Source organism: Bos indicus, chromosome 20, assembly GCF_029378745.1.
Source record: "Bos indicus isolate NIAB-ARS_2022 breed Sahiwal x Tharparkar chromosome 20, NIAB-ARS_B.indTharparkar_mat_pri_1.0, whole genome shotgun sequence".
NCBI classification, from domain to species: Eukaryota; Metazoa; Chordata; class Mammalia; order Artiodactyla; family Bovidae; genus Bos; species Bos indicus.
In genome coordinates, this window is record NC_091779.1 from 56,075,668 (window position 1) to 56,098,821 (window position 23,154).

The following is a 23,154-nucleotide window of genomic DNA, read 5'->3' on the forward strand; positions in this document are numbered from 1 at the left end:
TCTGGACCAGGGTGTACGTGTTCTTTTCGAATCGAATGGAAGCAGAAAGTTTGAGGGCTGAGAGAAACCACCCAGAACAACCTATGTAAAAAATATCTATTGCACCAGTTTTACTTTGCAAGTCTGATTCTATGAAAATTGCCTGTTTAAACTTTTTCAGAGAACAAAGCGGGTGTTTTGAATGCATTTCCCTTCCTATCTGGGGAAGACACTGTTCAGGAAAACTGGTCAGGGGGCTCTGGGTTGAAAATCAGGGCTGGATTTTGTAAGATTTGTTTATCAGCAGCTCTTCACACCTGTTGAGAAAGACCTTTGGACTAAGGAAGTTGAATTGTGTTTTTCATGTAGGCAGGACTGTGTCAACAAAGGGCTTGGTAATACTTTCAAATGAGAAGGTTCGAAAAGAGCTACAGCAAAACTCAAGTGAAAGAAACGGCACACTGTGTAGCCTCTGGGAGTCGGGAGGTTTATATTAATCCTGGTGACAATTTATATTAATTAAGTAATGTTTCATAACAGAATCTTAATTCATATAGATAGACAATTTTGAGACTTGGGAAACAGACATGAAATCCTTTTGGATCAAAGCAGTACAGGTGGTAGTCATAGCAAACAGAAAGCTTTGGACTCAGGATTCTGGGATGGAGGTCCATTGTGATTATTTATGGTTTTACCTAATGAGTAAAAGCTCTTGTGTTATGACCTTGAAAGTTTCCATTTGAGTGTGTGTTTGCGTGCTCAGTCGTGTCTGACTCTTTGTGATCCCATGGACTGTAGCCTACCAGGCTCCTCCGTCCATGGGATTTTCCAGGCAAGAATAGTGGAGTGGGGTGCCATTTCCTACTCCAGGGGATCTTCCCAGCCCAGGGATTGAAGCAGAGTCTGCCAAGTCTCCTGCATTGGCAGGTGGATTCTTTACATGTAGGTATTTGAAAGCTTTCAGTGTTGCAGTGTCTTGACCTGTGAATTTTAAAAAGGCTGAAAAAGTAGTTAAGACACTTGGAAGTCTCTATCTAGAACATTACAAATACTGCAGTTTTGGTGTGAAGTGGCATTTAAAAGAGCAGTCTTAGAGATGCCTGCAGTAAATGTTCTTCTTGGAAAACAGCCGTTTGCTAATGAAGAAATCAGGACTGCCCAGCAGTTGTGTCCTTCTTTCTGGATGTTTTAGTTGTTTTCTGACCTACTAGTGCATTTTATTTATTCATGAATTACTTTAAGGAGACAAATAGTGTAATGTGTGGAAAGAGTATGGAATAAGAATTTGAAAAGATTTGAGACCTGGTTTGGTCACTAGCTTGTGATTTTAGATAAGGACTTAAGCTCTGAACTTGAGTTTCAGGGCAAGGATTCCTATCTTACCAAAGGTTAAGTTAGTATCAGTGTTATTGAGGCTCTTAGCACATGACTGGGACACCCTATTACTGGAAGCTACTGTTTATGCTAGTAATAACATAATTTAAAGCAGCATAAAGTGCTGAGTATACTTAGTTCACTTCGACATTGTTTATCCCCTTCTATCTCTCTCTGTGTTGAGATCAGTAGTAGTCCCTTACATGAGAAGTTAAATGTATAACCAATATATTTGACTATTTCATTTAACATCTCAAATTAAAACAATAAGCAGATCAATGAAATGAGGTTGAAAATTCTAGTAAAAGGAGCTTTAAGTGCTATTCTTGTATCAAATGATAATTTTGGTGTGTTTCCACTGTTTCATTTTTGTTGGAGTTGATGAAATTGAGCGGAGTAGAAATAATATGAATAATAAAGTGCAGCACATTGGGTATACATTGTCATAAAAGTAATTCTTTTTTTTGAATTAGTTCAGTTTAGTTGCTCAGTCGTGTCTGACTCTTTGTGACCCCATGGACGGTGGCACACCAGGCCTCCCTGTTCATCACCAACTCCCAGAGTTTACCCAAACTCATGTCCATTGAGTCAGTGATGCCATCCAACCGTCTCATCCTCTGTCATCCCCTGTCTCCTCCTGCCTTCAATCTTTCCCAGCATTAGGGTCTTTTCTAATGAGTTGATTCTTCACATCAGGTGGCCAAAGTATTGGAGCTTCAGCTTCAACATCAGTCCTTCCAGTGAATATTCTGGACTGATTTCCTTTAGGATGGACTGGTTGGATCTCCTGGCAGTCCACGGGACTCTCAAGAGTCTTCTCCAACACCACAGTTCAAAAGCATCAATTCTTCGGCGCTCAGCCCTCTTCACAGTCCAACTCTCACATCCATACATGACTACTGGAAACATTTTAAGTAGTTTTTAATTGAAGTATAGTTGATGTAGATTACTGCGTTAGTTTCAGGTGTGCAGCTTAGTAGTTCAGTATTTTTGCAGATTATATGCCATTGTGGATTAATGGGTATGATGCATGATATGGATATAATTCCCTATGCTATAGAGTATATCCTTTTTGCTTATCTGTTTTATATATAGTAATTTGTGTTTGTTAATCCCACACCCCTAATATGTCCCTCTTCCCTCCTTTTTCCCTTTGGTAACCACTAGTCTGTTTTCCATGCCTGTGAGTCTGTTTCTATTTTGCATATACGTTTGTTTGTATTATTTTTTTAGACTCCCTATATAAGTGATATCATAACAGTATTTGTCTTTCTCTGTCTGACTTATCTCACTAAACATAATGGCACCCCACTCCAGTACTCTTGCCTGGAAAATCCCCTGGACAGAGGAGCCTGGTGAGCTGCAGTCCATGGGGTCGCTAAGAGTCGGACACGACTGAGCGACTTCACTTTCACTTTTCACTTTCATGCATTGGAGAAGGAAATGGCAACCCACTCCAGTGTTCTTGCCTGGAGAATCCCAGGGACGGGGGAGCCTGGTGGGCTGCCGTCTATGGGGTCGCACAGAGTCGGACACGACTGAAGCAACTTAGCAGCAGCAGCAGCAGCAATTAATCTAGATCCATCCACATTGCTGCAAATGGCAGTATTTCATTATTTTTTATGACCAAGTACTTTTCATGTATCTATACATCACATCTTCTTTATCCAGTTGTCTGATGGGCACTTGGGTTGCTTTCCTGTCTTGGCTATTGTAAATAGCGCTGCTGTGAACACTGAGGTGCATGTATCTTTTGGAACTAATATTTTTTTCTTTTATGGATATATACTCAGGAGTGGAATTATTGGATTATGTGGTAGTTCCACTTTAGTTTTTTAAGGAAACTTCATACTGTTTGCATAGTGGCTGCACCAATTTACATTCCTATCACCATGTATAAGAATTGCCATAAAGGTAACTGTTTATAATTTGAATGACCAGTGAACACCCAGTAATTTCTGCAAACATTTTTATCACTTGTCCTTGAAAACAAATTGTTTTCATGTTGGGAAATCAAAGAAAGAGGAAATTCAGCATTGGAAAGCCAAGTATTTTCATTGTCATTTCATTTATCCAATGGGGAAGTAAAAAAAGAGAAATAAAATCGATGCCAAAACATTTTGCCCTAGGTTAAAACAGTAGGATCTGAAAGTTGGGCTGTAATTCCAAACTTTGGGGTGCATTTGTTATCTGGTGTAATCCTGCCAAAATTCATACCGGTGGGACTGGGTTGCAATACTTATTATAAAACGGAATCTCTCTCTTGGAGAGGTCAATGGACTTTATACAAGGAGGAAGTCAGTGCCCTCCAAGTGGGCCAGTGCTTGGGGCTTGGACTCGGGAAGTTGGAGCCTGAACGTCCTGTAGTGTTCTGAACTTGGGGCGAAGCAGTGTGGTGACCTGATTAAACTTGTAGTTTCTTCATATGAGACGCTGGGCAGGCTACCTCTGGATCTCCACTTCTCCATCTGTACAGTGGGTAATGACGCTTGCCTCAAAGGGTGTGTGTGAAGGAAACAAAATAATCCACAGAAATCAGTTGCATTTTAGTACAATTTTCTCCGTCCTTTCTTTTCTTCCTCTGTCTGGCGGGGCTCTCAGTCCCACTTGTACATACGTAAGGCTGTGGGTATATGTGGGCTTCCCTGGTGGCTCAGATGGTAAAGAATCCACTGGCAACGCAGGAGACCTGGCTTCAGTCCCTGTGTCGGGAAGATCCCCTGGAGAAGGAAATGGCAACCCACTCCAGTATCCTTGCCTGGAATATCCCGTGGACAGAGGAGCCTAGAGGGCTACAGCCCATAGGGTTGCAGAGTCGGACACGACTGGTCAACTAACACACAAGGCTGTGGGTGATGCTTTCTTTGAAGATTCATTCCTTGCTTATTTGAGAAAGACATATGCTTTTCAAAAAGTGATTTTTAAGGAATTTAGTTAAGTATAGTAATTTTATGGGTGGTGTTTTGCCACAAAGTGCAGTTCCAACACATAGTTATATTCTGTCTGTTTTATTTACAGGGAACACGGGTCTGGCTGAGAGAAAACGGCCAGCATTTCCCCAGTACCGTAAACTCCTGCGCGGAGGGCGTTGTGGTGTTCCAGACGGACTATGGTCAGGTGAGCAGAGAGCCTGCAGCTTCGTACCAGCTGTGTTCGCTTCCTCGGGGGGCCCTGAGTGAGGGCACGTGTGTTCATTCCCCGCTCCCCACCCATCATGCCCTAGGCATCTTTTCTCAGTGATGAAACAGAATCCTAAAAGGAATGTGTGATGCACACCTCGAGTGTGTGAGAGACACAATAAAAAAAATTCTCCCAAATGGAACGCAAAGTGTTCCAACCAGGACAGGACAGAGGAACACTGCACGTGGCTGGTTTCCTTCCTGGGGATCAGGACGAAGCAGAAGTATAGGGTGGTAATTGGTTTCACGGCGACCTTCCCTTCAAGTTTGTAAACTTGCCTCGTGTTGGGAGTACTGGTCTGCCAGTGAGACTGTAGCAGTGACCTGGTCCCTATAAAGACAGGATGGAGCAAACCACGTCTCCTGAGCCTCCTTATCCTCCTTGTGAAGCAACTGAAGAAGCTCCTCTGTCTGTAGGAACCACTGCTCCAGGGTGCCCATTCTTTAGTGTAAAACAAGTGAAAATGACTGAGAATGAATTCTTGAATCTACCAACTGGCCCATTGATTGTATTTGGACAGTTGAAAAGGAGCCTAGCTTCTCCATTTTATAAGGAAACCAATTTACAATAAAAAAAAAAATGAAGTCCAGGTGGTTCACTGGTAAAGAATGGGCCTACCAATGCAGGAGACACAAGAGATGCGAGTTGGATCCCTGGGTCAGGAATATCCCCTGGAGGAGGAAATGGCAACTCGTTCCGGTTTTCTTGTCTGGGAAATCCCATGGACAGAGGAGCCTGGTGGGCGACAGTCCATGGGGTCATAAAGAATCAGACATGACTGAATGACTGAGCGCACACACAGACACATATATAGTTAATTTACAATGTTGTGTTTCAGGTATACAGCAAAGTGATTTGGTTATATGTGAATACATACATATATATATTTCAAATTCTTTTCCCTTATAGATTATTAGCAGGTATTGAATACAGTTCCATGTCTTATACAGTATGTGCTTATTGTTTATTTTTTTTATTGTTTATTTTAAATATAGTAGTTTGTTAATCCCGAAGGAAACCAATTTTAATGTTATACGTGGGTCCCTCCTTCAGAGACACATTAAAATTTAAGACATAAAGAAACGAAAGGAAGTTGTGTGCCAGTATTTAAAATTCATAGGTTCTGAATTTGTTTGCGAGTTGCTTTGAGAACAGACGCTTCAAGGTCAGGGTTGTGTAGTATGCGGCTGATGGGCCACTTGGCTATCGAGACCTTGAGCAGAGATGAGCCTCTTGGTCGTACACTCCTCATTTCTTGGCTTGATAAGCAGTAATGTTTCTGGCCTGTTTCACAGTTTCTCAGTTCCTTTTTCATCTGAGCATCTTGAATGTTCTTCAGGATTTATCTGGTGGTGACAATACAGGTGTGATATGCAGATACAGAGTAGGGGTGGTGGTGCAGGGAGAGGGGGCTGAAGAGACCACCTGTCTTACAGCCACCGCTGCACAGTCTGGGCTCTTTCTCATCACGTTCTCAGGTAGGGTGCTGTGATCTATAAACTAAGGACCAAGTGACCTGGCCAGCATTTTTGTGTCTTGCCTTCTCCCTTTCCCCAGATGAGAACTCAGCTCCTTTCAGTCCTTGTACATACTTCTCAAGATGATGTAAAAAGACAAAATAACATTTAAGCAGTGTATCTGACCTGACGGAGCTTACTGAAATTCTTTTTTTTCCAACTTACTTTTAATCCTAAAGATACTTTATTCCCTGCCACCTTTTTCCTCTTAAAAAAATTGTGATGCAAAGCACATAATGTCAAAACTCCCATTTTAACCACGTTGAAGTGTACCGTTCAGTAGCTGTAAAGTGCATTCCCGTTGTTGGGCAGTAGGTCTCTTGAACTTTTTCCATCTTGTGATAATCTACTGAGACAGTGTATCCGACAAACGTATAATTCCCCCCCCGTCCTTGGTAACCACCTTTCTACTCTTTATCTCTATGATTTTGATTCTTTTCAATTCTTATATGAGTGCAATCATATAGTTTTTGTCCTTTTTTGTTACTGGCTTGTTTGATTTAATGTAGCATCCTCAATATTCCAAAGATGTTCTTTATTCCTGTTGAACTACACTTTGCTCAGCAGAGGCTTCTCGCACAGCATTTCTAACAGCCTCTAAGCTTCCTGCCTATGTCATGTGGTCAGCAGTTGGGGACGTGTGACACTGTTGCCAGCTGGTTGATGGGTAGCCCTCAGCGTTGAAAGGGATGGTCAAGCCAGCAGTTTTGTTCCTTCTTGACTTGTATTTGTGGACCGTGGGTTTCAGAAAGAACTAAACCAGAAAAGTATATACTTAAACATGAAAGCGACTCCCAACCTGGGAATCTTCAATCGGTCATCAAATCCTTGGTCTTACGTTGCCTGCTCTGTCATTCCCAAGTATAACAACTGTAATTAACTTGGTGACCCATGTAGGAAATGGTTTGAAATATGAGGAAAGTGAGACAGGTTGGAAAGACGTGGATCCGACGTGGCTCGAGAGCTGGCAGTGGCCGAAAGACTGCTCGTTTCTTTTTCTTCTGACCTACTTCTTCCTACCCTGACAGCACAGTTTCACAGCAGAACATAACAGGCATAACCACCAAGGATTAGAAGATCTTTACCTGGTCCTGGTGCCCAGGCTGGACACACCCACTGTTTATCTGAACAGAGAATCAGGTCAGATACGGAGAGCACGGCCTTGTCCTGGTCAAACATGTGGTAACTTTTGCAGTACCGGCCAATTTCAGACCAATCTGGTTATGTTATTATTAAGATATTGGTGTTTCAGAGGGAAAGGGAGGATGGGGAGTTATTTTATGGGTCCAGAGTTCTGGTTTCAGAAAATGAAAATGTTCTGAAGATGAACCATGGTGTTGGTCACGATGTGAATGTACTTACTGCCACTGAAAGGTACACTTAAAAGTGATTACAAAGAATTTGACACCCAAATCCTTTACAAAGAGCTTTTGTGAGGTGCCCTCTTTACTTTGAGAAATAAAGTATCATTTAGAAAAGACATTATTCAGCCTTGTATTAACTTAGTGCTGGTTTTTAAGTGCTTTCAAAGGTAACCCTTATGGCAGAAAGTGAAGAGGACCTAAAAAGCCTCTTGATGAAAGTGAAAGACGAGAGTGAAAAAGTTGGCTTAAAGCTCAACATTCAGAAAACGAAGATCATGGCATCTGGTCCCATCACTTCATGGGAAATACATGGGGAAACAGTAGAAACAGTGTCAGACTTTATTTTTCTGGGCTCCAAAATCACTGCAGATGGTGATTGCAGCCATGAAATTAAAAGACGCTTACTCCTTGGAAGGAAAGTTATGACCAGTCTAGATAGCATATTCAAAAGCAGAGACATTACTTTGCCAACAAAGATCCGTCTAGTCAAGGCTATGGTTTTTCCAGTGGTCATGTATGGATGTGAGAGTTGGACTGTGAAGAGGGCTGAGCGCCGAAGAATTGATGCTTTTGAACTGTGTTGTTGGAGACGACTCTTGAGAGTCCCTTGGACTGCAGGAAGATCCAACCAGTCCATCCTAAAGGAGACCAGTTCTGGGTGTTCATCGGAAGGACTGATGCTGAGGCTGAAACTCCAATACTTTGGCCACCTCACGTGAAGAGTTGACTCATTGGAAAAGACCCTGATGCTGGGAGGGATTGGGGGCAGGAGGAGAAGGGGACGACAGAGGATGAGATGGCTGAATGGCATCACCGACTCAATGCACATGAGTTTGGGTAGACTCCGGGAGTTGGTGATGGACAGGGAGGCCTGGCATGCTGCGATTCATGGGGTCGCAGAGTCGGACACGACTGAGCGACTGAACTGAACTGAAAGGTTGCCTAGGGCTTCTCTGGTGGCTCAGACAGTAAAGAATCGGCCTGCAATGAAAGAGGACCCAGGTTCGATCCCTGGGTTGGGAAGACTCCCCCGAGAGAAGGAAATGGCAACTCACTCCAGTATTCTTGCCTGGAGAATCCTATGGACAGAGGAGCCTGGCAGGCTAGTCCATGGGGTTGCAAAGAGCTGGACATGGCTGAGAATTAACCCAAAGGTCACCTGGCTAAAAGATAAAGAATGATAGAGAATGTTAGAAGGTTTGGCAATTATTCTTGGGATTAGACCCTCACAATTTTAAGTGTTGGCATGTTGTAAACAAGTCTTTTAAAGGTAATTAAAAGCAGTTTGCTTCCCTGGTGGCTCAGTGGTTAAGAATCCGCCTGCATCTGAGTCGGGAGGATCCCCTGGAGGAGGGCATGGCAACCCACTCCAGTACTCTTGCCTGGAGAACCCATAGACAGAGGAGCCTGGCGGGCTACAGTCCATGGGGTCGCAAAAGAGTCAGATGTGACTTAGCGACTAAACAACAACACAAGGACAGTGTGGTTAGGGATCGCATCACGGATAAGCCACAGGACGGATGAAAGACATCAGCCATGCTATATCAGGAGAATGACTGCTTGTGGTTGGGAAATATTTTTATAGGGACAGAATCATATGCAGGTTTTTTAAAGTGCTGTACCATCAACATCTTTAACCAAAGTGATGATGAATTCTAGAAACCTGTTAGGTGATTCAGCAAGGGGATCTGGTGATGACAGAAACACTGAGGTCTTAATGTGTGAGAAGAGGCTGAACAAAATTATCTCATGAAATGTGTGTGGAAGAGCGGATTATTTCTAAGTCAAGTCTCTATGTGAGATTAAAAGGCAATGTGCAACTAAATAAATCCTTCTATTATAAAAATTCAAAAAAAAAGATTACGATAGCAGATTTTATGTGAGTGTGTACATCTTATCACAAATGGGTCCCTAAAATGGGACCACAGGGCCATGGGGTACAGAGGAGTTTGTATTGTCTTTGGTGAGAGCCCTGAAGGGCCCGTTTTCTTCTTTCATTCAGCCTCTTAACGCAATCTGGAATTCCATCCCCTGACAAAATTTAAATAAATTTTAAATTAAAAAGATATCAGTGTTTGAGATCAAATGGTAATAGGTGAAAGCTATCTCATTTTCTGTATCTTTATTAACAATTTCAGTAAAATTTTTATGCTACCAAAATATGACCTCTCAGAATCCATGAACAGTTTTCAGACTGTTAGCTGAGTCTCCCTTTGGTTTAGATCAGTGTCTGGAGAATCCCATGGATGGAGGAGCCTGGTAGGCTGCAGTCCATGGGGTTGCGAAGAGTCGGACATGACTGAGCAACTTCACTTTTCACTTTTATGCATTGGAGAAGGAAATGGCAACCCACTCCAGTGTTCTTGCCTGGAGAATCCCAGGGATGAGGGAGCCTGGTGGGCTGCTGTCTATAGGGTCGCACAGAGTCAGACACGACTGAAGCGACTTAGCAGTAGCAACAGACACAGCAGCAGTGCCTCTCAAACCTTACATACAGGAATCACCCAGGGGTCTTGTTTCTGATGCAGATTCTGGTTGGCGGGTCCGAAGGGGTGCGGGTTGGTGATGCTGAGAGTCTGCATTTCTCACCAGCTTCCTGGTGGCGGAGGTGCCGCTGGTCCGTGGTCCACATTTTGAGTGGATTTATGAAACATTGTGGCAAACTGCCTTAGGGTCTTCGCTTCTCCAGTGAGGAGTGGGACGTGCTCTTTCCTCCTACATCAAGGGTTTCCAACCTCTGGGTCATGGACTGGTACTGATTTGTGGCCTGTTAGAACCTGGGCCGCATGGCAGGTGAGTGGTGGGTGACTGAGTGAAGCTTCATTTTTATTGACAACCACTCCCATGGCTTGCATTACTGCCTGAGCCTGTGTGTGTGTGTGTGTGTGTGTGTGTGTATGTGTGTGTGTGTATATATATCACTCGGTCCTGTCTGACCCTTTGTGACCTCATGGAGTATAGCCTACCAGGCTCCTCTGTCCATGGGATTTTCCTGGCAAGAATACTGGAATGAGTTGCTGTTTCCTTCTCCAGGGGATCCTCCCAACCCAGGGATCAAACGCGGGGTCTCCTGCGTTGCAGGCAAATTCTTCAGCCTCTGAGTCCCCAGGGAAGCCCCTTTTCCCTGTGTGCACCCCCTAATTCCAGCAGTTACTTCACCTGAAGTGTGGCCTGGGATTGTGCTGACTGCAGTGAAGTAATGCTCAGGTGGATTAAAGAGCAGTTTTCAAAATCCTGTTTTTGTGTTGGAAACCAAGCAGAGCCGCAAGTAACTAAAATCCTGAAATGGGGCGGGGCTATGGGGTAGGTCGGAGATAATACTATGTTGCTTTGGTAAGAGCCCTGAAGGGCCTTGTTTCTTCTTTCAGTCAGTCTTTTAAGATTTTGCACATGTGCTCAGCTGTTCTGTATTTTTTCCCCCCAGGGAGATAACTTTTATATTAATCTAAAATTCCATCCCAGGCCAAAGCTTAAACTACTGTAGGTTGGTCCCGGGAATACAGAGGACCAAAGCGTTCCCAGTTGACTCATAACTTATGTTATACTCACCGAGAAGTATTTGCAGATGGAAAAAGAAATGTGCGAGCGACATGCGAACACACTGTGTTGAAAAAATGCATAGTTGTGGCCTCGGGAGGAGGAAGCACGTGGGCAGGTCAGCACGTGTTCCAGTGAGCGATGACTTGTCTGTTTGCACAGCACGCCTTGGACAGAGATGTAGGAAAGAGCACCACGGTTCCCAGGTTCTGTAGGGAGTGGATCTGGCTATAGGATCGACTCTGGTGAAGAGGATAGGATGGAAGCTGGCACTAAATGTGTGTCTTTTCCATAACGTTCACCAGGCATGCTGGGCAATCCAGGAAGCATCCTTTTGAAACAGTGTAGAATTGACTGATAACTTCTCGATTAGATTTTTCACTTTGAGAGTCAACTATTTTATGATCTGTCCTGAAAAGAGCCTAATTTGAAAGCTTTGAAATCGCTTAGAGTGATAGCAGTGTACCTGATTGGATTTTAAGGGAAAATTCTTTAACTTGCCCCGGGCAACTTCAGGAGTTTATAACTGCAGCCATCCTGTTGGCTGTTTTGTCTGCCTTGTCCCTCTGTGGGTTTTTTTGAAATATTTTGCTGGCTGGGGAATTTGTCATTCCATTCGACAAGTAAACGCCCTCCTCTGTGAAAGCGTTAGTCCTCTTTGAGACCCCATGGACTGTAGCCCGCCAGGCTCCTCTGCCCCTGGAATTCTCCAGGCAAGAATACTGGGGTGGGTTGCCATGCCCTCCTCTGTCCCCTTCGCTTATTTGTACCACGTCGAAACAGAGTGGGTTTTAAATGTTGTTCTTCTCATCTTATTAATTGACACAATGACCGTTAGACTGACTGGTACTTTCAAGTTGTACCACCTCCCTCAACCCCATCCAGATAGACTTCCTCAGGTCAGAGAGGAAACATCACCCACATTATTAATAATCACATTTCCTGTTTAATGCTATCTGTAACCTCTTCGGGTTTGACTTTCGCTTTGACTTGTTGGAATTAATGCTTTGGGCCTCAGTTCACTTCAGTTGCTCAGTCAAGTTCGACTCTTTGCAACCCCATGGACTGCAGCACGCCAGGCCTCCCTGTCTATCACCAACTCCCAGAGTTTACCTAAGCTCATCTCCATTGAGTTGGTGATGCCATCCAACAGTGGACATCACTGTGGGCCTAATTTTGTGAAATTTGATGATGAGTTAGTGTAGTGGTTTTTTTCCTTGCTTTTTTTTTTTTTTTTTGGTTATTTTTCATACAGTTTCTGCTCTATGCAGCTGCTTTTCTTTGCTTTTTTTCACCCCTTCACTTTGCCCCCATTGGTGCCCTTTTGTGTCCCTTGAATGGCATGTGGATGTGGCAGCTTTGGGATCTCGCCACACCCCGTATGAGCCCTCTACGTGGAGCAGAGGAATCTCCCCCAAGCCTGTGGAGGGCTGGAAACTTGACCCTGGAACCCCCTAGCAAGTCTCCCATCTCACAGTCCAAATGTCAGCCTGAAGCTCCACTGATTGTGAGGAATCAGACAGTTAGCACTCGGTGATTTCAGCTTGATGGAACAGGTCAGATCAGCCTTTGGAAGGGAAGTGATGGAGCCTCCATCTTTTAACCAAGTTAAGAGTTTGATCTGCAAGGAAGCTGCCTGCGCACGCGGGCCCCCGGGATCCCAGAAACGCCCACCCTTGTCAGCAGCTGCAGAAGTGGCATTCCTGGCTTCGCAGGCAGAACCAGCTGTTGGCTAAGGCAGCTGCCGGGTAAAGAGATCTTACCCGCCAGCCCCTTCTCCGACAGTGCCTGGGGAATGGGTGAACTGCAGTTGGCTCAGCATCCCCACGTCAGGTGGGGCCATCTGGGATTCCCCTGGGCAGCTCTGGAACCAGCAAGGAGACAACTCAACTTAGGAAGATGGAGGAAAAGAGCTTGGGGGACGTTAATGATGAAGAAATAGTGTCTTTCAGATGCTTTCAGTGACTCTCAGAGCCAGAGTCTGGGACCACAGGACAGATTTCTTCCTGTGGCCGGCACAGGAATCCCTTGCTTTTACATTATTTTTAAAAAACAAAATGTGTATTCTAGCCCCTTCTCAACCTTTTCCCTCCTTTTTCATAAAGAGAAGCGTTCTGATATTAATGCACTGATTTGGGGGAAGCTTTTGAGGAACATTTTTTTTTCCCTTAAAAGTAAAGAAACGTATTTCCCCTCATCTCAGCCTCTCAAGTCTCCGGTGGCCCTTGTATTGCAGCGGGTGCTTTCGGCCAGATTAACCTGTGGGTTTGGTTGAATCAAAGGAAGTTGCCATCTCTGTAGGATGAAAGAGTTGAATATTGGCAGTTTTCTGTGGTTGAGCATAATAGTGTGGTGTGTGTGTGTGTGTGCACCCTTGTGCACACTCAGTCATGTCTGACTCTGAGACCCCTCTGTTTGAGCTTAATAGTGTGTGTTTGTATGTGTGCATGCTCAGTCCGTCATGTCTGACTCTTTGTAACCCCATGGATTGTAGCCCACCAGGTTCCTCTGTCCACGGAATTTTCTAGGCAAGGATACTGGAGTAGGTTGCCCTCTATTTTAATCGTGTGTTTTAGCTTATCAATGTGTTTGATTTAAAGATAGAATTTTTCTGATGACAGTAAGTTGAACAAAGAAGGGTTTTTTGTTTTTTTTTTTTTGCAGTCCAGTTGAAAGGCAAAGCATGTCCCTCAAAGAATATACAGCCCTGGCTTTGGGGCTTGAATTGTGTTGCATCTTGAATTCTGTTGTGGGTATGTGTATGTGTTAACAGCTGTGACATTTGTATTCCTTTTGGGTTTTCAGCTTTTTGGATGGGTGTCTAAAATATTTGCTATGATCTCTTCTACAAATGTCCAAATCTTTAAAAAAAATTTTCACCAGTTTTTAAGTTGAAGTACAGTTAATTTACAATGCTGTGTTAGTTTCAAATGTACAGCAAAGTAATTTATACATGTATAAATAGTATTCTTTTTCAGATTTCTAGGTTATCACAGATATTGAATATTCAGCATATTGAATATTTTCTATATATGTTGAATATATACTATATATACATATACTATATATGTGCTATAGGTTGGCTATTTTATATAAAGTAGGGTATGTGTATGTGTTAATCCCAAGCTCCTAATTTATCCCTCCCTTCTTCCCTTTGGTAACCATAAGTTCCTTCTCTAAATCTGTGAGTCTGTTTCATAAATAAGTTTATTTGTATCATTTGTTTTTTGATTCCACATGACCATGATAGCTCTTGATTTTGTCTTTCTCTACCTGACTCCCAGTAAATGTCTGAATTTGAGTTGAAAGAAAAATGGATAGATAAGTCTACAATTGATCTTTTGAACTGGAACTTGGGTTTTCTTGTGTCTGTGTGTTTATTGTGGTAAATATAAGTTTGACTCTCTGAACTGTTGTTGCGTGTATGATTCAGTGGCATTGATTACATTCATAATGTGTGCAACCATTACCACTATTTCCAAAACTTTTTCATCATCCTAAGCAGAAACTCTGTACCCAGTAAGCACTAACTTCCTAAGCAATTTGTTTTTAACCTACTTTCCTCTTGGATACCTTTTTTGTGCTGCTCCTGAATATAAAAGTGCGTTAGAGATTCTGGTTTGTATTCCTTATGGAATAGACACTGTCAGAAAGATCTGCTTTATTTTGATGTTTGTTTTTTTTAATTTTATTTTATATTGGAGTATAGTTTATTTTGGGGCTTCCCTTGTAGCTCAGTTGGGAAAGAAACTGCCTGCAGTGCAAGAGACCCGGGTTCGATACCTGGGTCAGGAAGATCCCCTGGAGAAGGAAATGGCAACCCACTCCAGTATTCTTGCTTGGAGAATCTCATGGACAGGGGAGCCTGGCGGGCCACAGTCCATGGGGTCGAAAGAGTCAGACATGACTTAGCAAATAAACCACCACCACCATAGGTTATTTACAATGTTGTGCTGGTCTCAGATGCACAGCAAATTCAGTTATACATGTACACATGTCTGTCCTTTTTCAGATTCTTTTCCCGTATAGGTTATTACGGAATACTGAGCAGAGTTCCCTGTGCTATACAGTAGGTCCTTGTTGATTATATTATATATAGTAGTGTGTTTGCGTTAATCCCAAGAAAGAAGTGTTGTCGACTTAGCTCCAGAGTCCAAGGATGGAGAATTAGATGGTGACTTGAATCTGCTAACCCCCAAAGTGCGTTTGGTACTGAGCTTGTGATGTGTGCTCGGGGGTGGACAGCCCCGCCTCTGTGGTGGATGAAGGGCCCTTTTCAAGAGGAAGGTGGTTGCACAGTCATCCAAAAAATGAGAGGGAAGAGGGAGGTGCTGGTGAGAAATGGCAGATAATTTTTAAAAAATCAGATGTATTTGGTTTTTTTTTTGTTAACTTCAGAATGGGTCCATCTGTTATTCTTGGAATTCACTACCATAAAAACAGTGCAGCTGTATTAAAAAGTCAGCATTGAGCTGGGAAGCTCTTAAATTCTCTGTGCTCTTCCCACATTTCGCTGTTTCATCCTGAAAATACCCGTCTCTGAGATGGATATTAAACACAAGCCCATGGAGTTTCTTAGAGTCAGAATATACTCCAGAGACTGAACACCACTGGAGCTTTGTCTTGCTTAAAGATCAAGTAAAATACAGTTTGTCCAACTGACTTGGTTTAGAGTGGGAAAAAAAATGTTTGTAGGCCTGAAAACCATGTGACTGACTCTCTAGATCTCTTCCAAGAATCTGGTTTGGCATCTTGTGGCTCAAAGATGGAAAGTCAGATGTTTCCATTAATTTTTACTCTGGGAATATAGGAAAAAAACAATATCTGATTGTTGGTGCACTTAGCTCCAGGAAAAAAAAAAAGTGCATATTTGTAAATCTGCATAGCTCTGCTTAGACACTTGCTTTCTGTAACTTGGAAAGAGGTTGTCATTCATGCAGGCTGAGGGCTTCTGTTTCCCTTTCGAGAACCTGGTTCCTGCAGAGATGCTTCTGGTCCTGCCCACCTGCACCCAGGGACGAACACCCAGATGAAGACCTTTTCACAGAAGCATTTCCAGCCTCTGTTTCCAAGAGGACCATTACCTTGACTTTTTTATCTTTTTTTTTTCTTCCTGTGTCTCCTCAGCAAGCTTTCTGAGAATGGGAATCTGTCATTGCTGGGTCCTTAGCGCTTCAGGCTTCCCTGGTGGCTCAGATGGTAAAGAATCCGCTTGCAATGCAGGAGACCCAGGTTCAATCCCTGGGTCAGGAAGATCCCCTGGAGAAGGAAATGGCAACCCACTCCAGTATTCTTGCCTTGAGAATTCCATGGACAGAGGAGCCTGGTGGGCCCCAGTCCATGGGGTCGCAAAGAGTTAGACACGACTGAGCGACTAACACTGTTTCACTTCAGCATCAGGGAGCAGAGCCGGCCCATGAAGACACTCGAGTGCTGAATGCTTCTGAAGCTCTATTTGCAGTCAGCATGGAGCCAGTTAGGAGGACACGTCATTAGAAGGATGTGTGCTCTGTTGAGACTGTTATCCTATTACATTTTAAGAAGGAAATCACAAGTCTGAAAGGACCACAAGTGATTGAAGAAAAAACCTCCTTGTCACAAGAGTCATGTTGGGAGTTTGGCTGGATTATTTCTGTCCTGGCCACATAAGAACCACCCTTAGGCCGTGTACGGCCAGAGCAAAATACAGAGCCATTGAAAATAATTAAAGGAATAACTTTTTCAAAGGAATTATTTTACTTGATAGACTCCAAAACCATATAACATGCACTTTTGTTTTTTGAGGAGGAGTGGTTGGCTGTTGAGTTTGGTTCAGAGTATTTTCCCAAAGTTTGACATTTTGAAACCTGAGATGGTTCTATGTATTTCAACATCTACAGTGAAACAGGACGTGGCTTACAGTAACAAATACTATCAGGTACATTGGTGTTCTAATGAGTGTGAGTTGTATCAAGTGTCATAGACCTTAACTTGCCAACGGTGCACACCATTTCCATTACCTGCCCTATTTCCAACATCTGAAAAATCCATCAGTAATGGCTCAGATGGTAAAGAATCTGCCTGCAATGTGGGAAACCCAAGTTCAATCCCTGGGTCAGGACAGTCCCCTGGAGGAGGGAATGCTACCCACTCCAGTATTCTTGTCTGCAGAATTCCATGGACAGAGGAGCCTGGCAGGGCTACAGTCCATGGGGTCATATAAAATTGGACATGATTGAGCGGCTAACACTTACATACAAGACCTTAAAAAACCCTTGTCTCTGGGGCCTGTCTCCCTGCTCCTTTAAGTGAATCCAGTTTATTTCTGACCTTTGCTTTCAGAGCAGGCTTTGGCCTCTCACCTCAGCCTAGACCATTTGGACTGAACAGCCAGGCCCCTTCCTGTCTGGCACCCCCATTGAGTGGGTGGTGGTTTCTGCCTGGAGCCATGACCTTCTGTGTCTCCCTGTCCCCTGTTGGGTCAGCTTATTGACTTTTTCCTTTGTGGCTGTTTCTCGACTTTGGCCTCCTCTTTCTTGCCCGAGTTCATTGAATGAGCCTCCCCTCCCCATTCCTTTGGCTTGATGTGTTTATTTGGACTCAAGCCTGACTCTGACCTGCCTGGGCATCTCATCTTCGGTCAACCTCTGGATTCCAGGCTCTGCTCTGGATTGCTCAGCCGGCTTGTGCCTCTGTGAGCCTGTGGTATGTCCAGACCCTTCCTGCAGTCCCCAGGATTCCTGGTCCTGCTGCACTTGTGTCCAGACAGAAACAGGGGCTGGCGTTTTGTACCATTGGATCCATGGTCACTTTCGGTGGTTTTGTACCGTTGGATCTTTGGTTGCTTTCAATTTTGTAGTTAGCTGAGGAAGTCAAATTGCTCATACTTGAAGGTAAGTAGGATAGTGCCTTGCATTCTTGATACCTGCTTCTAAGTCACTTCAGTCATATCCGACTCTGTGTGACCCCATAGATGGCAGCCCACCAGGCTCTCCCGTCCCTGGGATCCTCCAGGCAAGAACACTGGAGTGGGTTGCCATTTCCTTCTCTTGATACCTATGAGTACTGAAAAAATAGTTTTCATTAATGTTGGATGCTAAGCTCAGACCAGGTGGTAACTTTGGAAGAGGCAATGTCGAAAACGGATTAAATCAAAACTCAGTTTTTGTTAATTTTTTTTGAGGCTTAACTACTATACCTTTATTGTAAGGATCATTATGAGAAAAGTGGATGTGAAGATCTTGTTTGAAACCAAAAATAGTTCAGAAAATTATCTGTGGGAGGCAGACGTAGCACCGTTGGATGCTGGGTGTAATTTCAATAGAAAATGCAGAGGCCATTTATTAGAACAAGTTGAGGCACTTGTTGGCTTGTGATGGAGGTGCAAATGCATTTGAGAAATGCATTTATAGGCCTGTTATTTGGAACTAGGTTTCTGAAAGACTCAGTAATATGCACAGGGAATTGGTTTCTCAGTGTTCTACCGAGACCTACGGTAGTACCTGCAGTGCAAGGCTCAGGAGGGTGTGACAGACCTCTTCTGCATGAACTCAGCTTCAGACGTGTGCTGAGTTCTCAACCGCATTCTTCCCAAGGTCGCCTCCCTGGAGAGCTGTCGAAAATGGAGACACCCCACTTCTAAGCCATGTCCTCCTCATGAGGGTTGGCATTGAGGATGGGTAAAGGGGTGGTTTAGTTGCTCAGTCGTGTCCGACTCTTGTGACCCCATGGACTGTAGCCCACCAGGCTCCTCTGTCCAGGGGATTGCCCAGGCAAGAATACTGGAGCAGCTTGTTATTGGCAAGAATACTGGAATGGGTTGCCATTTCCTCCTCCCGGGGATCTTCCCAACCCGGGGATTGAACCCTGGTCTCCTGCACTCAGGCGGGTCTCCTGCATTGCAGGTGGATTCTTTACTGACTAAGCCACCAGGGGTTACAGGGGAGAGCGTGCTGTTTTCCGGGAGATGTCTCTCTAGCAGGCACAGTGCTGGTGCACATTCCTCCTGTTTGTTCTATTCAATCCTCGTGACTCCTGTAAGAAGGCATGGTCAGCTGTATTTATTGACATGAAGGTGGAACTTACATGAAATAACATGTCCGAGAGCCGCGCTTGGTCAGTGATGAGTTGATAGAGGTGAGGTTTGGGTCCAGACTCGATCAACTTTCTACTTGATGACGTTACTTCTTTGGGAGGAATGTGAGGGGCAATGGGGAGATGGTGTGTGATGGGGGTTGTTGCCTATTGACTTTCTCAGGCCCTGTGCCTCCCCATCCTGGCTGTTCCCCAAGGTCATTTCTTTTCCCTCTTTAGTCCCCAGGGTTCAGTATCCTTGGCTTCTGTCTGATCATGACCTTTGTGTTTTCTCTTGAAGTTGCTCTTCAAGATCGGTGGCTTCTCAGACCACCTACCCAGGTCCCTCCTCCTTTGTGTGGTGGCTTTTTCCTTTATTTGGTTTTATTGCTCCAGGGCAACAGAAGAGCCAGTGAAGAAGAACATTCCCATTTTTAAAATTTTTTTCATTTTAATGTTTCATCACCTTGTGTTCACAGTCTTGCTTCCAGGCTTCTGCCAGAGTGGTTCTCAGCCGTGTGTGTGTGTGTGTGTGTGTGTGTGTGCGCGCGTGCGCGTGCGCTCACTCAGTCATGTTTAACTCTTTGCAACCCCATGGATTGTAGTCCAGCGGGCTCCTCTGGCCATGAAATTCTCCAGACAAGAATCCTGGCGTGGGTTGCCACTTCCTACTCCTAGGGATTTCAACCTTTTTGGTGTTATTCAGTCACTAAGTTGTGTCCAACTCTTTGTGACCTCATGAAGAACAGCACACCAGGCTTCCCTGTCCTTCACTATCTCCTGGAATTTGCTCAAATTCATGTCCATTGAGTCGGTGATGCTATCTAACCATCTTGTCCTCTGTTGCCCACTTCTCCTTTTGCCTTCAGTCTTTCCCAGTATGAGGGTCTTTTCCAATGAGTCGACTCTTTGCATCAACCCCGACACATCTTACATTCACTGGGAAGCTTTTGCCAAGAGCCTTGGCCCTGCTTCTAAACCATGAACTCAGAGTCTCCCCTGGGACCCCTGGTGTGCTTTTAGGAAGCTTTCTGGGTGCTACTTAATAATCAGGCAAGCTCAGAAGTGTTTCATAGACTGAATGAACATCCTATCCATACAGTAGGACAGTTGAAAGTTGTTGAGAAGGCACAACTTTTGCATTCTGAGCTTAGAAAGCTTGGCTCATATTATCCATGATTTCTAGGCTTTGATTTTTCTTGTAACGCTGCTTTTCTGGACACTTAGATGGTTCTGTGGAATGTCTCTGATGCCCACTTTATCTCTGTGAATGCAGTTCCCTCTGTCTGTCCTCTCGTCCAGGGGGTCCCCAGTGCATGGGTCTTCTGTTTCTCTGGGCAATTGACCTGTTTTTGGTCTTCTTGGTCTTTACCTCTCTAGTCTCATCCTCTTGTTAGATGCTCTGTTTGAGTGGGACATGTGGGTTTAAATGTCGCAGACGCTAGTACAGTGTCTATCTGTGTGTGATTTTCCGACTAGCTGCTGTAATCAGTCATCGGGGCCCTTGTGAGAGATACAGCTTCCTTGGTCCCACTTCCGATCTGCTGCACCCACGACTTTGTGTGCGGTCCAGGGGTCTGTGACTTAACAAGATTCCTGGATGATGCTGTTCATGGTGAAAGTGGAGAACCACAGACTCAGTGGGTATTGTGGCATGAGACAAATCCCCCCACCCTCTCCCACACCATTTGCTGTCTCCTTCCTGTTGGGCTGCCCCCTGCCCTGCGAGGTCGCGGCTCCCGGGAGGACCTGGCCTTCCCGGTGCTGACTCTGCAGACGGGTTTGGTTCTTTCATGGTCTGCATCTTCCTCTTTGCTGCAGTCCGGCCTCCTTTTCTTTCCGTGTCTGGAACAGAACCTGGGGCTTTTAGAAGCACCTCTCCTTCTGGCAATGAGATGCTGTGAAGGTGTCTCTGATTTGTATTGAGAGAAATCCCAGTGGTAAAGCATTTTCCTGAAATCCCTCCACTGAGCTTTGTGCATGGAGGCCATCAGCAATGGTCTTTGAGTTCAAACCACTCAGTTATGTTTCTAATGAAACTTTCCCTGTTTCTACCTCAAGGAAAGAGAAAGCGGGTTGGGGACTGAAGGAAGGATAAGACCCTGGGATGCAGGCAAAGACAGTGTCCCTCGAAAGAGCTTCTTTTGTCCGCCCCTTCAGCCCCACACGTGTCCTGTGGCTTGGACGACCCCACCTGGGCTGCATGAATGGCAGAGCAGTGGAGGGGTGTGTACGTCACAGTCAGCTGCCCCACCTTGGAGAGGAAGGGGGCTCATTTATAACTTCTGCCTAAGAAGTGTCTGTTACTTAGAACTGCAGTGAAAGCATGAATGACTTCCAGCTTTTATCTCAGACTGATTGCACTGCTGTCTTAAAGGTAAGGATTCAAACTGCATGGTACTTGGGAGGCATGTTGCTTGGAAGGGCATGCCTAAACTTTCTGAGATGACCAGTATGTTCAGTGTATTACTCTGAGTTGTCAAGCTGTCCGTTTGTGCTGTGTGCACATTAAACCTTGGTGTTTTTCTAAAAAGTAACATCTAGCTTGTTTGAAGGCAGCTGTGTGTATTGAAGTTACATTTGTCACAAACACAGCCTGACTGAACCAAGTAAAGTTGGTGTAATTACTCCGTGTTGAACTGAAGCACAGTGGCAAACCACGGTCCGTGCCTGCTGCCTGTCTTCATACAGCTTACGAGCTAAGAATGGTTTTTAAACTTTTAGATGTTTGGAGAAACATCAAAAGAATGGTTTTTTTTAATGACACATGAAGATGATAAAGAAAGTCACGTTTAGTGAAGTTGTATTGGACACAGCCATGCCCATTGATTGGTTTGTCTGAGACTGAGTTCCAGCTATAGCAGCAGCCAGTCTGGGAGTCAGAAAGCCTGAAGTTAACCATCTGGTCCTTGGCAGGAAAACTTAGCTGAAGGATCATTTTCCCCCGTCACTTCTGATGTGATGTTTTAGCTCTGCAGGAGGCCTTCTAGTGGATTCCAGTCCTGGCTACACATCAGAACCACTGGCGGGACTAGTGATGGGGATGCTTGGGCCTCTGTGCCTTGCCCAGTGGTACAGGTGAACCTGGCACCCAGTGGTACAGATTCTCTGGAGGTGAGCTCAGGAAGCTGTACTTGAACCAGTGCAGCCAGCCAGCAGGATTCTGTGAACCTCTATCTCTTAGACGGACCCATTGTTAAACCCATCATTTTAAAGAATTAATTATTTGGCTGCTCTGGGTCTTGGTTGTGGGATCTTTGTTGCATCATGTGAGATCTTTTGTCGTGACACAGGGACTCTCCAGTTGCGGTGTGCAGTCTTCAGTAGTGGCGACACGTGGCTTAGTTGCCCCATGGCACATGCGATCTTAGTTCCAGAGATCTAATCCACATCCCATGCATTTGCATGGCAGGTTCTTAACCACTGGATCACCAGGGAAGTCCTCACCCCATCATTTGGAGAGGGCATCCCAGTGGCACTAGTGGTAAAGATCCTGACTGCCCATGCAGGAGACGCAGGACACGTGAGTTTAACCCCTGGGTCGGGAAGATCCCTTGGAGGAGGAAATAGCAACCGACTCCAGTATTCTTGCCTGGGGAATTTCATGGACCGAGGAGCCTCACAGGGTACAGTTCATGGGGTTGCAAAGAGAGGGACATGGCTGAAGTGACTTAGCATGCATGCATGAAGGGAGATGCCTGCCCCAAAAGGACAAAGATTGACAGCGGTAAAACCCTTGGGTCCTGCTACCAGGACCCCTACCTGTAGGGCGAAAGTAAATGGAAGTGACTGGGCGAAAGTCACTCAGTCATGTCCAGCTCTTTGTGACTCCATGGACTGTTCAATCTGCCAGGCTTCTCTGTCCATGGGATTCTCCAGGCAGGAATACTGGAGTGGGTTGTCATTCTCTTCTCCAGAGGGTCTTCCCAACCCAGGGATTGAACCTGGGTCTCCTGCATTGCAAGCGGATTCTTTACCCTCTGAGCCACCTGTAGGTAGTTGGTGCTCAGAACTGAACAGGCATCAGAATCCCCTGGAGAGACTTATTCAATCACTGACTCCTCGGACTCAACCCAGAGTTTCTGGTTCAGCAAATCCCAGGTGCGGTCTGATGATCTGCGTTTCTAACAAGCTCCCAGGTGCTGCCAATG

At 44.7% G+C, this 23,154-nt stretch overlaps 1 protein-coding gene across 1 annotated transcript in view; it reads left to right on the plus strand.

Moving 5' to 3' along the window:
- MYO10 (myosin X) overlaps positions 1-23,154 on the plus strand; it is a 259,996-nt gene that overhangs the window by 52,301 nt on the left and 184,541 nt on the right. Inside the window, exon 2 of the mRNA XM_070774825.1 lies at positions 4,372-4,470. Coding sequence (XP_070630926.1) covers positions 4,372-4,470 — 99 coding nt within the window. The remainder of the gene's footprint in view (positions 1-4,371; positions 4,471-23,154) is intronic.